General features: G+C 34.7%; 1 protein-coding gene across 5 annotated transcripts in view; it reads right to left on the bottom strand.

Moving 5' to 3' along the window:
• The window catches only part of CLEC2B (C-type lectin domain family 2 member B), a 55,018-nt gene that overhangs the window by 15,981 nt on the left and 19,306 nt on the right, over positions 1-19,731 (bottom strand). For 2 of the 5 annotated variants that reach the window (XM_049102667.1, XM_049102666.1), the window contains exon 3: positions 6,462-6,552. In XM_049102667.1, coding sequence (XP_048958624.1) covers positions 6,462-6,552 — 91 coding nt within the window. Of the gene's footprint in view, positions 1-6,461; positions 6,553-6,694; positions 6,714-6,813; positions 7,021-7,204; positions 7,357-19,731 lie in introns of those variants that run through there. The other 3 variants (XM_049102668.1, XM_035707117.2, XM_049102669.1) reach the window with 3 other exon arrangements.

Genomic DNA, 19,731 nt, shown 5'->3' with positions numbered 1-19,731 from the left:
TACATGGACATAACCAGCCTTACCATTTGGGTCAACATCCTTTCATCCATATATCTCCCTAATCCTATTTTCACACATCTAACCTTCTCTCACAAAGACGCATGATTTTAAATGAGTACAGTCATCAGATACCCACTCTTTTATATTCTGATGATATCAGTTAGCAATTTTTCTTCTCATGTGTGGTTCTTAAGAATGGCCTCCAATGAATCATACCCCTCTGTGTCCACCAACCCTTTGACACATGATCCTGCTATTTCTCCAACAATATGATGAATTGTTGAATTCCCCAACACTTGAATACGCATCACCTTGTGCCTTGCTTTAACCAACAGACTGTGGTAGAAGTGACCCTGAAACTTTATAGCCAAGCCTTAAGACACCTTGTAATTCCTACTTACACTGTCAGGAGACATGAGCCATTCCTACTGAATCTCACCTTATCCTTATACTGTAAAACCACAAGCAATGCAAATCAAAAGCAAAATACAACCATTGGTATTTTAAGTCACTAAAATTTAGGAATGGTTGTTCATTCAGAGCAACTGCTGAACTTATGCATCATGTAAAAGAATAATTTGACATAATTTTAATGAATGATAATACTTTTAGGTAGCCATACTGATTTTTAAAAAGTCCTCTTCTGATGGGTATTTATTATATTATATTATTTATTATTTATTTATAGGCTGTTCTAGCCATTTTACTTTGAACTAAAATTAGAATGAGTATAGTTTAAATATCTTGCATGGTTCCCTAATTATACTCTTAAGAAAAAAATTTCAAAAAGAAACAAATTGGCATATATTGATTGGATGTTCTTCTAAAAGTATGGTGGCAATCTATACTATCAAGCATAATGTATGAAAATAAAAATTCATAATAAAGTAATTTTTAGAAGTACCAAAAGAAGGGAGAGGGAATGCCACAAAGTGAAAACTAGCATTGTTTCTTAGCCACCAAACTGTTATTTCAACTATGTGAGAAACAGAATTAAGAACTATGTTTGACCTATGTGTTTCTATCAAATTTGTGAAAAGTCCTGTCATTAGTTGAGCATTTCTTCTGACCATCTGGAATTTCAAAGCTACACAATGAACATGAACTGCAATGCTTCACTTGTGAACCAGCATTGTGTTTGTTTGTTCATTCTTTTTTTAAAAAAGATTTTATTTATTTATTCTTGAGAGAGAGAGAGTCAGAGACACAGGCATAGGGAGAAGCAGGCCCCATGCAGGGAGCCCAACATGGGACTCGATCTCAGGTCCCCAGGATTACACCCTGGGCTGAAGGCAGCACCAAACCGCTGAGCCCCCCAGGCTGCCCTGTTTGTTCATTCTTTACAAATATTTACTAATCACCTACTCAGTGCTAGTTTCTACAAATTTAACCCTAAACAAAAAAAGACATAATCTATTCTCAATCAGATTGGTGGAAAAGACACAGTCAACTGAAAAAAAAAAAAAAAAAACTTTAAAATTACAGATTGCAACAGGTTCTGGAAGGCACTATGAGGGTGCTCTGATTGATAAAGGGAAAATGAGCAGAAAAGAGTGGTGGACATTCTGTGGAAGTGACATTAAAATCAAGACAAGAACAGCAAGTCCAAGTGTCTTGAATCAGGAAAGAATTGAAAAGAATGTGGCAAAGCAGAACACCTTTGATAGGGTCAGAATAGCCCAGAATAGTGACTAGTTAGGAGCAAAATGATGCTCAACTTCGAAGGCCCTGGGAAAGTGACTTGGCTTTCTTCAAAGTATAATGAGGAGCCACTGAATTGTTTTAGGTGGGTGTTTGGCATTGCCAAATTTGTGCTTTTCAAAGTGCTCTCTGGGGCAGCCTAGGTGGCTCAGCAGTTTAGTGCCGCCTTCAGCTCAGGGCGTGATCCTGGAGACCTGGGATTGATTCCCCATAGGGCTCCCTGCATGGAGCCTGCTTCTCCCTCTGCCTGTGTCTCTGCCTCTCTCTCTCTCTCTCTCTCTGTGTCTCTCATAAATAAGTAAAATCTTTTTTTAAAAAAGTTCTCTCTGCCTAGTGAGTGGAGAGACTATTTAGGGAGCTAAACCAGGGTGGTAGCAGTGGAGACCAAAAAAAAAAAAAAAAAAAAACAAACAAACAAAAAAAAAAAACAACAACAAAAAAAACAAATCAAATGGAGCACTTGGAGGCCACTGGTATCCTTGATAAAATGGTTTCAGAGTCATACAGAATAACAGATTGCTGCAAGTAAGGAAGTGAAAATAGCAAGTAAACTCAGAGAGCCTGTGCCATGTGAAGGAGAACAAGCAAAGAGGTAGTTAGAATGAGATGAATGGTTATTATAGGGGTTTTTAAAAAAGGATATAACACATAATGTTTTTTCTTTGTATTTAGGGATGATTTAATATGGAAGGGATAGATTGTTGGTGTAGGCAAGAGAGAGAGAGGGAAGGAATAACTAGATTAAGAAGAAGAATCCCTGCACAGGCTACAGGGGTTGCAGTCTGAAGTACAAATGGAAGGAGTATTCCTAGGTAAGAGAAAAGAGCCTCCCTCCAAAGTCATAAAAGTCAAAAAGAGGAGAAACAAAACATACAACCTGTCTTTTCAGCCTTTGTGGTTCTCTGTATGCCTCGGTTCCAAACTTTAGTCCAGGCTCTTTCTAATGGGATTTTAATTACCTTTCAAGTGTCACCTTATTAATCTCTCTAATTCCTATTAGCTTTCTATAAGTATCAAGTATCAAGAAAACAAGTACCTTTCTCCTTTTTCTATGTTATGAGTCAAGTCAGTTTGTCCTTATGACATTTTATTTGCCCATGAATTGGCAGAGTGGATGAAGGAGTATTATTGTTATAAATATTACAGGTTCAAAATCTTGATTAAAATTTTAGAGTGTATAGCTTTATTTTCTTACCTCTTATAATCCTATTATCTCTTCATCCATTAAATAATACTATCTCTTTTTAATTTTTTGTATTTTATTTTATTTTTTGAGAGAGAGAGAGAGAAAGAGGGAGTATGCAAGCAAGGGGAGGGACAAGAGGGAGAGAATCTCAAGCTGACTCCTCGCTGAGTGTGAAGTCTGACTCAGAGCTCATCCCAGGACCCCAAGATCATGACCTGAGGTATAGTTAGACACTTTACTGGCCACCCAGGTGCCCTTCCCTTCTCTCTCTCTTTTTTTAAATTAGAGAATACATATATGCTATGTTTTCAGAAGGTCTGGCTTATAATAGTAATTAAATAAAAGGAAGCTGTATTATTTTTTCTTCTGTTATAGCTCTTTCATCTTTCCATATTTTAATTTAATCTTTCCATATTTTTTCTTCTGTTATAGCTCTCCAATTTTCCATATTTTAATTATTGTGTATGTGTGTGTCTGTGGGGGGGGAGGAGGTGAAGATTACTGTAATATCAGGTGGAATTTTTTGAATGTATTTATATATTTATTTATTTATTATTTTAAGTAGGTAGTCAGGCTCTTTGGAATACTTTCCTCCAGAATTATTGCTGAAAGAAAACCCAAAACTGCTCCAATCAACGATCCTTCATTTAAAATGTATACACACACACACATTCATATATATCTTATTAAAAGGATGATTCTAAAAACTAAGGAGGGATTTTAAAAGAAGAAATGCCTCTGAAGTCAACAAGAAGAAAGAAGGGTAATATTCCATTGTATATTCCTCAGCCATTAGAAATGACAAATACCCACCATTTGCTTCCACGTGGATGGAACTGGAGGGTATTATACTGAGTGAAATAAGTCAACCAGAGAAGGACAAACATTATATGGTCTCTTTCATTTGGGGAATATAAAAATAGTGAAAGGGGATAAAGGGGAAAGAAGAAAAAATGAGTGGGAAATATCAGAAAGGGAAACAGAACATGAAAGACTCCTAACTCTGGGAAACGAACTAGGGGTGGTGGAAGGGGAGGTGGGTGGGGGGGGTGGGGGTGACTGGGTGACGGGCACTGAGGTGGGCACTTGACGGGATGAGCACTGGGTGTTATTCTATATGTTGGCAAATTGAACACCAATAAAAAATAAATTTATAAAAAAAAAGAAAGAAGAAAGATGAGTACACACTTTCTATTAGTATGAGAAATGCTAATTTGCATTACAAAAACAGTAAGAGTCCTTTCCATGGCGAAGTTGGCAAGATATCAGATCATATAATTTTGTGGTGCGGTGAGAATGCTAGATCCTGCATGTAGATGACACCAGGCTCAATAAGATGCACATGCCATGAACGTAGCAAAGAAACAGTGTGGCCTTTGTTATAAGTGTAGCACAGAAACAGTGGGACTAGAACCAAAAGGCTAATTGATGTTGGCATATATCTTCTCATAAATAATAAGAGAAAAGAGATGACTGAAGACTCTCTCGGTACTTTGATGCCACATAAAAGCTAAAAAATATCATATAACACTCTCAGGAGGGTGCCAATTTGGAGTGACCTTTAGTTTGATTTAGGACACTGATGAACTGAACATTTATTGCACTTCCTAATATGCAGGTACATATTTAAACAAACACGCTACATGTTTGTTCTCTATTTAATCTGCCCACTTCCGGAGCCCTGAAATCTACTTTTCTACATTCAGCATAAATAGCTTTTATTTTATAAGCTCCTTCTCTATACCCTTAGGCTCAGTGATCAATATCTGTACACTGCACAAATTATCCAAAAACCAAGAAGAACAGAAAGTACTGGTTTCCCACTATGAATTTAGTAGTGAGAGATGAATTTCAAACAAGTTGCTCACCCTCATAATGTGTTAACAAGGGATGTAAAAAATAGATAACAATAAAAGCCTATTTAATTAACAATGTAACTAAAATAGTTCTAAACTCATCCCTATCATAATCTAAACATAATCTAAACAACTAAGGATTCCAGTTACTTTCCCCATGGAAAAGCATCAGACTCAAGTCATTTCTTTTCATTTCTGACTCTGATCTCCTGTGCTCCGGCTTTGGCAGCATATGTACTAAAATTGACAATGATCGTTTCCAAGGAGAGGTTAAGAGGTAAATTCCAGGGTGACCAATGAATTTAAAACTAAAAAAATACACTTTTTCCTAGCTGACAGCTATGGAAAAAAAAATCATAAGTTACCAAGAAGCAGAAAGAACATTATAAAAGAAAATATTAAGAATATAAAAGAAATATAACCGAATATAAAAGAAAATATTAAGAAAATAAAATATTAAAAAATAAATTATAAGTTACTATAAAAATCATTAACTATTACAATGGTGTTTAAGTTCAAATTATATATCTATAAATGCTATGTATAATATTATACATATACATAATATTATTTAGTAAACTACAGACTATATTTATATACTATATATCATTTATTTATACCTGAAATATATAAATTCATATTGTTGATTGATCTCTGAGATAGAGACTAACAGATTTATGAGTGACTAAAGAGCATTCTCAAAACTTTTGATTCCAATATTTTCATGTTATCGTCTAATATTTAATCCCATTGTCCCCAGCCCTCTTTGATCTAATCTTAAACAAAATTATTAAATTGTCAAAAAAATGAGGAATAAGTATTTATACATCCTATATGAACTGCAGTAACAGTAACTCTTGCTGGTTGCATGTCCTGGTATTTGAAAATAAATTAAACAGCAAATATTTAGAACCCATCAGAGCCTCTAAATTGATTTAATGCATTTTAGCTTTATTACCTCTCTTCTTCACCATATTTTGACTAGAAATACTGCTGTTAAAATAACTTTGAAAGATTGTTTCTGCTAGATTTAGAGTTTAGATCGTACATATTCTGAACTTGCTAGTTAGTATGTCCAAAGCTACCAAATTGTTTTCTCCTTTCTAGTTGTAAAGTGCATTTTCTTTGCTTATCTTTCTTAAGATTGCCAGAGACAACTTCAAGGATATCAGAATACTAGTGATTATATATAAGAGCCCGATAGGGAGATCATCTTTCTGCTATTAAGAAACCCTAAAGCCTGGTTTAGCTTGACTCAACTCACTATCCATAAACAATCTTTTACAACATTAGAAATCTTGGCCAAAGTTTTCATATTGTGTCTGCATTCTGGGCCTTGAATGAGTATGTGTATCAAATTTAACATTTTCTCCAGTATTGGTTTTATTAAATACTTAGTAAAAATGAAATTAAATCTTGAACAGTTTTGAGCTGTAGTTAATCCCTCTCCACTACCAGTTAAAATAAGATACAGTGAATCTCCATTTATAAGACAAAATAGCCAAAAAAAAAAAAGATAAAATAGCCAATTACAAATCTGAATTTTATTGTTACAAATTTCATTTTATGGAGATATTAACTCAAAAAAGGATTTTTCGTCCTCAATGGAAAAAAAAATAACAAAATCTGTTCCATACCTTGGAAAGCTTTTGACATGTGCATTACATGTGATAATTTCCATCAATAACATTCATTCTGAACAACTTAAAATGTCTTACCTTGCTTCTTTGCATCGGTTCCTTGATTGCTGTTATCAATGAGGGAAACTACCAGGCTTCCTGTCATCCTTTCCAAAACCTCTCTGCAAAGCTTTAAATATAATGCAAAAATGTTATTAGTCTTTTTTATAGCAGCTCCAAACTCGTTACTCTATTTTAGAAAAGCAAAACAATTTTAAGCAATATTTCTTAAAATGAAAGTAAAAATGTGTCTGATTGAGTCTCGCTATTACCTAACCACAATTTCTTCTGTAAAATGAAAAAAAAAAAAAAAAAAAAAAGGAAACCACACACACAAAACAAACACCATTTACTAAAGACGGAAGAAGTTACTTAAAAGTAAAGAACTAACAGGCTCATATTTTCCTATTTTTTTCAGCAGAAGATCCTTATTGAACAAAAATATATTCAAGAGGCTATTTTTTCAATTGTTTCAAGAACATAACCGGGGCACTTCCAGGGCCGTAGGAGATAAGGATACTAATTAATTAAAAGGCATGATTTAAGACTTGTGTTTAGACATTTGCTCAGACACAATAATCATATGTTTAGAAAGACAATCTTAAAGGTGACGAAATCAAAGAGAAGAAAGCTATGCTTCAAGCTGGCTACTGAAGCAAGAACAAAAACAATTTTCTCTCTTTCTCAGACACAATCATGGCTGCATGCACACCCACACACCTCTACACAAACAGGAAAAAAAAAAAGACAAAAAGGAAAATAAAAGATACTCAGAACATTACCATCAATATTCAAGACAGTAGTGCTATCAGGCTAGTGTTAGGTTGTCAGGAAATAGGTTCCTTTTCAAATCTGTCCTCATAAGAATTTTCAAATGTTTCATATCCTTTCAATAAATACATTAAAAAAATCTACAGAGGCAGGTGATGTCATACAAGCTGCTTCAGGATTAACACCACATTTGTTCTGACAGGGACACTGAAGGGAAAAGGAAATGAGAATGGAGAGGAGAGTAGACAAAAAGTAAATGAAAAGAAAAAAATGTGAAAAGAATAATCCCATTTTATACAGGATTAAACTCTTCCAGATGGCCTTAAATATACAGCTCTGGTCACTTCTATCATCACTCAAAATTATTCATGATAAAAATGCAGATAACAAGATCGTTCCTTCCATTTTGAGACAGAAAAAAAGACTACAAAATTGGGGAGGAATGAACGTTTCTACGTATGTCATCACCAAAATATTCTATCCAGAGGACTATTAGAAATTCACATATAGGAGAATATAGGGATTGCACTATCATGGCTGAGTGAAATTTAGTTTTGTTCCTAAGGAAAAGCAATTAAGGTATGAAATTTCACTCAAAATATAAAACATTTCCATCACCTCAAAGTGTTTCCTAATGTACCTTTACAGTTCATCCCACAAACCAGGCAGCCACTAAGCTATTAACAGAGATGAATATTGCTGGTTTTAGAATTTTATATAAATAGAATGGTATGCATGCACCCTTGTGAGTCTGTTATCTTTTGCACAGTAAAATGTTTTTGAGTTTCATCCAGATTGTGGCATAGACCAGCAATTCCTTTTCATTACGGAGTAGAATCTAATTGTGTGAATGTATAATAATTTGCTTATCCATGACTCTATTTGGTTGTTTGCACTTTTTGACTCTCATAAATAAAACCAGCATCAGTATTTCTGTTAGTCTTTCTGTGAACATTTCTTTTCTAATCTTTTGAGGAAATACCTAGTAGTGCATTTGCTAGGTCATATAAAAATATGTTTGTATTTTTTGTGACAAGAATACTCAACATGTGATCTGAGAGGTGATGGATATGTCTATTATCTTGATTGTGATAATGGTACCATGGGTGTTTGCATATGTCCAAACTCACCAATTGTACTCATTAAATATGTGCATTTTTGCATATTAATTATACTTCAGTAAAGCTGTTTTTAAAAACAAAAATATGTGTTTAATTTTATAAACACAAAATATCTTCTAAAGGGTTTGTACCATTCCCTCCATTAATGTAGAACAGTTGCAGTTCTTTTTTCCAGATCAACAGCAACATCTGATATATCTTTTTAATTTTCACCATTCCAGTAGGTATGTGTTGGTATCCAAATGTAGTTTTAAGTTTTAAGCTGCTTATCTCTGATAATCTGCTGAACATTTTCTCATGTGCTTATGGCAATTAATATATCTTTTTTGTGAGCTGTCTACTCAGATATTTTGCCAATTTTTATAGGATGATTTGTCTTCTTTTTAATGAGTTGTAAGATATATATCTTATATTTGTCTTAAAAATCTAGAACTCTCTAAATCTAATAAACCTGAAAGTGGCATAATCTCCATTGTTAAAGTCTAAAGTTTATCCTTGCTTAAAGATGATACTGAGTCTTCTGCCATCAAAGAAAGTGCACATCCTCCTTACAATCATCTCTTCCTTCCGCTCCTGATCATAAGGACAATAACTAAGATTAACTGTTAGCCTTGATACTCAGGAGAAATTTAAGACCTCACCAATATGCAATGACAATCTAGAGCACCCACAATGTGATTGGATACCAAGGGTTATAGATAAAGAGAGAAACACAAAGCTGGATGAGAGAGATTTTATCAACAATGGAGTACTCTTAAGAAATAAGATTTAATAAATTGGCAAAATGTGATGGTGCTGATAAACTGTTATCTCCAAGAAGATTGAAGAAAGTAATAGCCCATCCTAAGCAGAGTAAAATGCCAGAATAGCTATGGGAGATAGTAAAAGAGAAGATAAACATACAAAAATCCTTACACCAGTTGGCATTCCGTAACGGACATACTCTGGACAGAAAATCCACCAAGCGTAGTATGGGATGGTATGTTGGGCAGCCTATTAACAAAGCAATAAGATATACACTGGCAGAAGAACATACACATCACTGAGAAACATTCTGCAGCTTTATTCTCTAGACCAAGGATTGCAATAGGAGATGTTTTCACAGAATTGGATTTACGGATAGCATTGAAACTGATAGGATCTTGGAGTAGAGAAGGCAAATGGCACAGCTCAATAACCAGAAATGAGTGATGCTAAGTATTTATCTTTGTTTTTAATACAGTTTATTTAATTTTAGCTTTAGATAATGTAACTTTTAATTATAACTATATTTAATGATTGTCTCACAAAGTCCTGAAAATTTAATAGTCAGACCTTGCAAGCATACCACTGGGTTTTGCTCAACCCCTGCAATAGAAATAAATAAACCAAAAATGGATGATCACTAGGCTAAGGGAAACCATAACCTCAAAGTTATAAACTATTACTTCATTCTACTCCTAGAATTCTACTCCTCCTGAGCTGGTTTTCTGACTCAGGGCCCAATTATTAAAGGAAAAGACAGATCCTCAGAAAGAAGATCCCATTCAATACCATGGCTAGCATAAATCATAATGATTCACTCAATCCAATCCTAAAGGGACTTATATTAGTCTTCTCAGACTGCCATTTCAAACTATAACTGGCTGGGTGACTTAAATAACAGAAATTAATTTTCTCACAGTTTTGGAGTCTGGAAGCCCAGGATCAAAGTACCAGAGAATTGATGTCTGGTGAAACCACGCTTGCAGATGGCTATCTTTTCACCATTTCCTCATATTACTTATTTTCTGCAGGCATGGACTGACAGAGTGCTTACTGGTATCTCATCCATTCTTATAAGGACATCAGTCATTTCAGATTAAGCCTCAACCGTATGTCCTCATTTACCCTTAATTATCTCCTGAAAGGCCCTATCTCCAAATACAGTACAATGAAGGTTAGAGCTTCAATAAGATGAATCTGGAGAGACAAAAGTTAGTTTATCATATTCCATCCTCTGGCCTTTCAAATAACATATCCTTCTTCATGTTAAATACATTCACTCCATCCCAGTAGCCTCAGTCTTAACCTATCCAGCATCAATTCCAAGTATAACGTCTTATCTAAATTATGTTTGGTGAACTTCCAAGTGTGATTCATCTTGAGGCAAAATTCCTCTTTAGTTGTGAAACTGAAAACAGGCAAGACATGTACTTATAAGATACAATAGTGGGGTTGGCTTATTCTTATTCCAAAAGGGAGAACTTGGAAAGAATAGAGGAGTGACAGGCTCCAAGCAAGTCCAAAACATAGGAAATTTCCCACTACGAGTAGGGCTCAAGAGTAATCAATCCTCTTTGGCTGAACACCCTCCTCTGTGGGCCCACTGATGAGCAATGTAATCCCCAGGGCCCTATGTTTCTCAGTTGAGTGGCAGCCTTGTCCCTGAGGCCCTGAGTAGGGACTATCTGAAACTGAGGAAGTTGCTCCACACTCTGAAATTGAGGAGGAAACAGCCTTGTTCCTCTCCATTCCCCACTTTCTCCTCTTGGCGTATGTTCTGGACTTGTGGTGGGAGTGACAGCCCCACTGTAAAAATAATCTTTAGGTTATCCCTCTTTCTTTTTGAAGGATAAAGTTTATAGAACCCCAACAGTCTGAAAACATTTAATTTCAGCCTGCCTCGTTCATCTTTAGTTCAGATTTACAGTGTCTCTGCTGCTGCATTCCTCTCTCTATTTCTGGCTTCTGATGATATGGCTGATGAGCATGAGTGACTCCATAAGTCACTCTTTATGGAGTGACTGTCCAGTCATACTTCTGGTGTTTTCTCAAGAACAAAGGTGTCAAGCGAAATCCAAGAAATGTAAAATAGCATAATAAAACAGCTTATCAGACTAAAAATGTGCCATAAAATCAAATTGAAATTTGCCGAGGACGTGGGGAAAATTATGTAAAATTATGGTATAAACTTTAGACATGTTCAAATCGAGATATTTCTCAATTGGATATCTTTGAGCTATCTCAGTATTCAATCCCATGAACACTTATTACAATCAGACTCATAGTTAGAGAACTAGATTCAAATATCTTGGACAGAATGGATAAAGGAATTTCTTTTTTTTAAGAGGTAGGATCACATGTCTAGTTAATGTGTATTAATAAGAACCTGAGACCATACATTGGAGTGAATTCTAAGAATGTTGTTGCAATGGGATAAAATAGGTGAATTGACAAAGGTGAATTTTTTGATACTGAATTAGGATTTAATGTTTGCTTCACTAGGAGGTAAATCAATGATTAGCTAGGTTGGCTACCAAAACCTGGATATAGTTAACAATGTTTAAATATTGGAAATTCCATAGCACAAACTACAGTATAGAATCTTAGGGATCAGAAAAATGATTATGCTGAAATGAATCTAATCTGTGCAACCTACACAACCCCATTTTAATTATATTCCCCCAGAGGACCTAGAGGGCATGTTTTGCAACAAAACCTTAAGAATGCATTGTCAAAGTCAATTGGCGAGGGTCTATTGTGATTGTTATCTGTAGAAACGTAGTGGAGGGTACCTGGGTAGCTCAGCGGTTGAGCGTCTGCCTTCGGCTCAGGGCGTGATCCCGGGATTCGGGATTGAGTCCCACATCAAGCTCCTTGCATGGAGCCTGCTTCTCCCTCTGCCTGTGTCTCTGTCTCTCTCTCATTGTCTCTCATGAATAAATAAATAAAATCTTAAAAAAAAAAGAAAAGAAATGTGGTGGAAATTGCTACAGTGGAATCAGATTTCTGATACCACTAGTAATTATTTGATTTGAAGGTTAAGTGGATTCAATTTCTGCAATAAGCCAGAAAGACTTACTGGTAATCAGAGTTTTGATTCACAGAGATCTGTGACAAGGGGTAGTTGATTTTGAACTTGCTTCCTAGAGAGGGGGTGAAGGGAACTCAAGAGCTACTTGATACACTCAGAAGATTCTAAGAATGTTGAGCAGAATCTTCTTTTTTAAGATTTTATTTATTTATTCATGAGAGACACAGAGAAAGAGGCAGAGACACAGGCAGAGGGTGAGGCAGGCTCCCTGCAGGGAGCCCGATGTGGGACTTGATCCCAGGACTCCAGAATTACGACCTGAGCCAAAGGCAGAGGCTCAACCACTGACCCACACAGAGGCCCCTGACAAGAATCTTAACTCAAATTTTCAGGGAGGTGGCTCACTGTCCCTTATCCAGTCCTCAACTTAAGTATAGTTACTAGCTGAAGCTCTTCCCAGATCAGGAATCCCTCATTTGGGGAAAGGAAAGATTGGACCCCCTTGTTGAAGGACATTGAAACATGGCCACAGATATCATTATGGCATTTCTTCTCACAAACCTAACCCAGAAAGCTTCCAGTTGTTTTCTTGGATGACTGCATTCTGCAAAAATGGAATACTAGCTTTTATTTACAAGCATAAATACCATAAGCATTTCTTTAAGTGTCTAGCCCAGGTATTTATTAGCTGTACTGATTTCTGCCATACTATATCCCGGAGGATACTAGATTATCTTGCTATATTTCAGAACAGGACATAGCTCAGAATTTATTGCTAAAATAAATTTATTACTTTGATGACATTATGCTAATTGTAATTGGTGAACAAAATAAGCAGTAAACATCCTATGACTCTACTACAGTATATGTTCACCAGCAAGAATCTGATCTAATTTGACTATTTTGACCCCATGGACCCTAAATTTAGAAATGCACAACAGTTTTCTATCATAAATCCAAAATAAGTATATTGGAGGCCAGGCCTGAAGAGTTCCAAAAAAGCACAATAAACTACATGAACAGATGGCTCATATTTCCATGGTGCATCTTTTATTAATTCTCTCTCTTCACCTCAACCATGTATAGGGCCTTGGAGTAGGGTGGGGAGGTGGTTTTGGAAAAGATTCCATATGGTCATATAGGGGAGATGTAAAACGAAAAGTTTTATCAGTGGAAATAAGATATATTCCAGCTAGAAATAGATGCCACACTACAATCCAATTTTGGGTGGGGGAGTGACTTTGAGAGACAGAAGTGAGTCTTCACATTAAATAGAAATTTGGGTGATGTATCTGGTTGTCCATCTGGCAGGAAAGATGAATACCCAGAGATATAAATCTAAACTGGAAGGGCACCTGGGTGGCTCAGTTGGTTAAGCATCTGCCTTCAGCTCAGGTTATGATCTTGCGGTCCTGGGATAGAACCCTGCATTGTGTTCCTTGTTCAGTGGGAAGTCTGCTTCTCTCCCTCTCCTACCTCTCCACCCCACTTGTGCTCTCTCTCTTTCAAATAAATAAATAAATAAAATATTTTTAATAAAATATTTTTAAAAATAAATCTAAACTGGCTCATGGTCAGAGATTGTTGGGTTAGATGGCTGGTCAAGAACTCCAAAAAAACAAAATTGGAAAATCAATGACAGAGAAATCTAGGGGAGAAGTATATGTAAGGATTATTCAGAATGGACACAAACTGTGAAGATATTCATCCTTGTGTAAATACCAATAAGTAATATCCACAACTGAAGAGGAGACTCTCAGTAATCAGGTAGATAAAATGATATGTGTTGGGGACATCTGGAAGTCTCTCTCCAGAAACACCTATGTTGGGTCAATGGACAACTATAAAGTAGCGTGGCAGCCAAACTGGAGACCATTCATGGAATCAACAATGTGGTTTTCCACTACCCAACAATGACTTGGAATTAATGAATTTCTAACATGCCAAATACAGAGGCTAAATCTAAGTCTCATATAAGATACCAATTCAGGGAAGGACAGCTGGGTAGCCTGGTGGGAGATTGATTACATTGACACTTTATCATATTGAATGGGGCAACACTATGTCTTGTAATGTAGACTCATACTCCAAAATGAATTTACCTTGGTATCCACAAATCTTTTGCAGTGCCATCATCTGCAAACACAAAGAATTATGTTATGCTGTATACATTTCCCTTATATTCACTTTACTATTGTTTCTGTATCGATCATCTCCTGAGAACCACCTCAGACAGTTGTAGTCATAACTCTTTCAGGGATTTTGGACAACCATTTAGACTAATTGTTATGACAACTGATTCAAGCAAGCCCAATATTATCTTTTCTGATGCTGTCATTATGTGATCCCGAAACACCCAACCTATGACCTACCAGTTGCCACTGAAAGATATTTTCCTCTGTTTGAACACGTGTATAATGCACAAGTGTGATAAAGGTAGTGCCATGTAGAGCAAACTTTTTACCAAAGTAAGGACTAGAGCAATGGATAAGTTTTCCTCCCTTGTTCTGCTTCTGCTCCTGAGACAAAGTAGTTTAACTGACTTTTCTAAAGATGATCCTATGAGGTAAAAAAATTATCCTTGATATTGAGTAGTGCTCAACTTATACTTTTTATTTTTTCTTTTTTCCTATCTCATCCCCCTACCACTCATTCCTGTTTCCCTGTGTTGCACTTCTGCAAAAAAAGTTAGATGTATTTCACTCAGGCTTTGTTTTCTAGGGACCACACTTCCTAGAAAAACTGGTAACTGAGTGGCTTCAAGAAGTAGATTTTTTGAATGGGATTTTGTCAGTTAGGCTGAGGACAATGGGGACTCAATGACTAGAAGCAGATAGAGCGGTGATGATCCTTGGTACATGGGTTGTCAAAATATTAAGATATTCATTTGGGATCAATTTCTATGAGTACAATGGAATGTAGAAGGGTTTGGGTATATGATGGTGTGGTCCTTGGTTGGTATGGAGGTAATCATAGGCCTTGTGGTGAGGGCTGGCTAATAGAAAACTTAGAAAAAGAAAATGAAAGATCCAGATCACTGGCTAAAAATTGAATGAATGATATGTAATCTGGAGTGTTTCTAAGGCAGCTTGGATGAAAATTTGCATATTCTGGGTCTTGCATGAGTTCAGTGATTCATCCGTTGTATGTAACATCCAGTGCTCATTACATCATGTCTCCTTAATACCTGTCACCCAGTTACCACATCTCCCACCCACTTCCTCTCCAGAAACTCTCAGCTTGTTTCCTAGAGTTAAGAGCCTCTTAAGAGGCCAGTCTTTCTGTTCTAGTCAGGCCTTCAACTGATTGGAGGAGTTCCACCTACATCATGGAGAGCAATGTACTTTCCTCAAAGTCTACTGCTTTAAATATGAACCTCATCCAAAACCATCTCGACAAAAACACTCAGAAAGTTTGACCAAATATTTGGGCACCCTGTAGCCCAGGCAAGTTGAGATATAAAAGTAATGTCCACACTTAAGGGAAAAAAATCTCTCTGCCAGGAATTTTTCTGAAAAAAACATTTTTTAAAAGTTATTCTATTCATAATGACTCTTGTTCCCAGCAATTTGAGACTTACTGATCTATTATTTTTTGTTTTGCCTCATACAAGCATTTTTCTCTAGATTATTGGTCAGATGTGCCCCCAACTAGCAAGATGGATATTTTAATTTTTCTTTTCTTTTATTTATTTATTTTATTTTTAATTTAAAAAATTTTAATAATTTTTCTTATAATTTAAAATTTTATTCTGAACTAGCTAGACACTGTTCTCTCATTTGTTTGATATTTATTTCGTGTGTTTCATTTTTTTCCTTTTACTAGAATATAAAAGGCATGAGGATAGCAGGCATTTTTATCCTGTTCACTATTATGTTCCTAATACACTGCAGACAACTGGCTGGTACATGGTAAATGCACAATAAATATCTGTTGAAAAATGGAACAGTATAGCCACTTTTACCTTGAAGATACAGAAGTTTAACCAGAAATTAACTTGGCTATTCATTTGTATTTTATCAACACATCCTGTGTGGTTTTAAACAGCCATGCCTGAGTAAATTTTGAGTATTTTTGGGCTTCCTTTCAGTTTTTGTATATTGTGCCTAGGAGAAATATCTAAGGCTAAAAGTATTTTCCATTTCTTTTATACTATTTTCTGGGTAATATAACATTAAAATATGGAGAATGCAGATGGCTATATGGTATTGAATTACAAGAATCGTTTCAAATTCAGGCAGAAATATAAAGGTAGGAATATTGTCTTCCCTCATTCCAATTCCGGCTTAAAATTGCATTACTCTCTTAAAAAGATTAATATCTTTGAATATTTTAAAGAATTAAAATTAATTATATTCTGGGACTTAAAAAAGATCATAAATTGTCTATGATACATTGTTTAGATTTGTGCAAACATGAAAAATGCAGTATTTTTGCAAGCCACAAAGACAGATACTAATACAATGATGTATAATCCCCTCAATGTTATAGCATAAGTAAAAAGTATAATTTTCAAGTAAAAGGTCAAAAATAGCATTTTTACAGAAATTATTCATCTTACAAAATATAAGATTCTTGGATGCAATTATATGGGTAGGATATATATATGAAGATACCTACCATCCTGGGAAAGTAAAAATCTAGTACTAATGATGGGAGTAGCAGGGATTCTATAGTGTTTTATAGCATAAAAAGCATTTTTATGTATACATATTGTATTTTTTAATCTTCACAAAAGATCCATAAGATTGGCAGAATAATCCATTGGAAATGAGAGAAGGGCAAAATAAAACGAACTTTCGGTACTTAGGGCTGTTATATTTGGGTCAAAGTTTGTTTCTGTGTTTGCTTGCTTTTAGATCTGTCCCAGATTCTATAGATATGTTTAATAAACAATGTATTGATATCTAAATTAAGTCTGTCTATAATGAATTTGTAAAGCAATCCTGTTGAAATAGCCATGATGTAGGCTGGGACAAGGGCCAGGAATCTGAAATTGTTGTTGACAACCACAGCTCTACCCTCTGGACTCTTGTTGAACATCTTCATGTGCTATTTGTTTCTAAATATCAGGAAGCAAACACGTCCTTTTTCACTAGTGACCTACTCTGATGTAGTAAAAAAATAGGACCATTGGAATCAAATCGACTAAATTGGATCCTAAGCCCCACAGAGTAAATGTGTGGCCTTGTGGGAGATCTTTTTCTTTTTAAATCTCATAATTCTTACTTAAAATAAAGCCAACCTCTCTTATGGTAGTTTATGTGGATGTTAAACTAAATTATTGACTACTTTTTCTTTAATTTCTAAGCCACCTTATAATAAAGTGAATAAAAATGTATAAAATCTGAGTATAGGTACATAAAATATGAAATAAACATCTATTTACATTGTGAGCGAAAGAAGGATAAGGCAAGAAAAATAAATTAGGACTGCAATTAGCAAAATGTGTGTAATGTCAGCATGTTTGTGCTCATTATAAATTTGTTTCTAAACTTCTTTGTTTTGATGAGTAAGTGAAGCATTATTAATTATTCAGCTTGCATCATAGTCACACCTATGCTTAAGACAAATGTGATTAATCCTGGTACTAAATCCAGAAAGAAAAATTTCTGATTATAAAGCAGATATAGATAACACAATAGTGCTCTTGCAGGAGTGATAACAGATTTCGCAGAATGATTTCTTAATATTACTCCAGATATTGGCCAATGGCCAGTTAAGAATTCCAGAATGGGCTATGGTAATGCACTTTAGGTACTTAACTCTCTCTTTATCTGGATTTATGTAGTATGTATATTTTGGCTTATATGTATAAAAATAATTTTTAATTTACAGCTATAATCTTATTGGGAACGAGCTTAAAATTTCTCTTTCTAGCAAAATTTGGAACCAGTTAACTGCAGATCTCTATGCCAGGATTGGTATCATAAAACCACAGAAATGTATTTTGAGGATTTTCAGCCAAGTAGAGGCCTTTTTACTTTTGCTAAAGCAGAAGTAAAAGCAAGAAAAAAAAAACTTTTTTGGATTTATTCTGTAATACAGACAATTGATCAGTAAATTTCAAAAGTTTTACTCCATACAGGACATTCTAGAAGTGTGTACTATACATAATCAGATGCATTAAGTCCTTAAAAATGAAAGTAAAACATACACATAGTACTCAGATTTGAGAAACAGCACTTTTTATTATAACTCAAAAGTTAAATTGTGAAATGTACAACCAAGGTTTGGTATTAAGTCCTTGCTTTTTTATAAACTAACAAAAACTGAGGAATAATCATCTGAATATCAGATTATTTGACTTGCTCTTTGGCCAGGATGACAAATTGACTAGCATGGCTAGATTGAGACAATTTTCTACGATATCTGCATGCAAAAGGATATCTGTGTTCACCTTGTTTGTGGAGAGTATATATATCCAACTTGTTCAAAAGTGCTCAGATGTGATAGAAAATACATAAAACTGAAAGAGAATAACTATATATATTGAATACTAGATGTATAATAAACCCTTTAAATCATTGGTAAGTGTACAAGTGGAACTGAAGCATTTACTGGACAAAGTCATGTTACTCTAATGGTTACTCGCTCGTGTGTTGCCACACTGCGTCATAATTAGCTTCATTACCTTGCATTTCTTTGTCACTGTAACGATTGTAATGACAAAATTTTCATCTTACTGCACAATCAAAATGGTATTGATAGGAATGAACTCCAGAGGCCGGGCCTGAGCAGAGAGGTGGTCGCTTGGCCTAGTGTTCAATCGTCTGACCTATACCTCTCAACTTTTGCCCTGTTAAATATATGCTATGTCATTAAAAGCTTTTAAATCTAAAAAATATATATATTTATATATATCTTGTGTGTGTATATATATGTGTATATGTATATATATATGTATATATATTACTACTCAATGTTTTTAGATGCTCCCTGTTTCCTCCTTTGTGAAGGGATCATTCCTGCCAACTGTGACCCAAGGGAGTACTGTGGCATGAATTCTATATAAGTGCCATTAATCAGAGATCTATGATGCTTAGACTGACACCGATTTCTGTCCAAAAAATCATCCAGGAGAATACAATATATCATGTATAAAGGTGAAATAGCATGAATATTACTAGTATTGTGATTGGTATATAATAGAAGTTCAATAAATGCTTTCTTTCTTTTATTTCTAACAATGAGTTGTCAAAATAAATAATACATGTAGTACATATGCACATGGCAAGGAATAATCCAAAATAAAATTAAGAAAAATAATTCCATTTATAATAACTTTATATATATTATATCTAGAATTATTCTAGATATAATACATTTATATTATTTAATATATTGTATTCTATGTAGACAATATAAAATATACATTTTCTTTTATATTTTATATATTAACATAAATACATATATAACACTACATTAACTATAAATTATGTATATTATTTACATAAATTCATTAACAAATAAGTGAATTTGTTAATAGAATTTAATAAATCATTTTAAGTCATCAAGACCATCACCAAATAATTAACAAAACAAGACAATGACAATACAACCCAACATGTTAAATAACAGTAACATCTCTTTGGATTTGGACTATAAATATTTTTCATTTTCAATTAATCATAAATTTTAG

Source organism: Canis lupus, chromosome 27 (assembly GCF_003254725.2).
Source record: "Canis lupus dingo isolate Sandy chromosome 27, ASM325472v2, whole genome shotgun sequence".
Classification (NCBI taxonomy): domain Eukaryota; kingdom Metazoa; phylum Chordata; class Mammalia; order Carnivora; family Canidae; genus Canis; species Canis lupus.
This window is presented reverse-complemented; position numbering and strand designations above follow the sequence as displayed.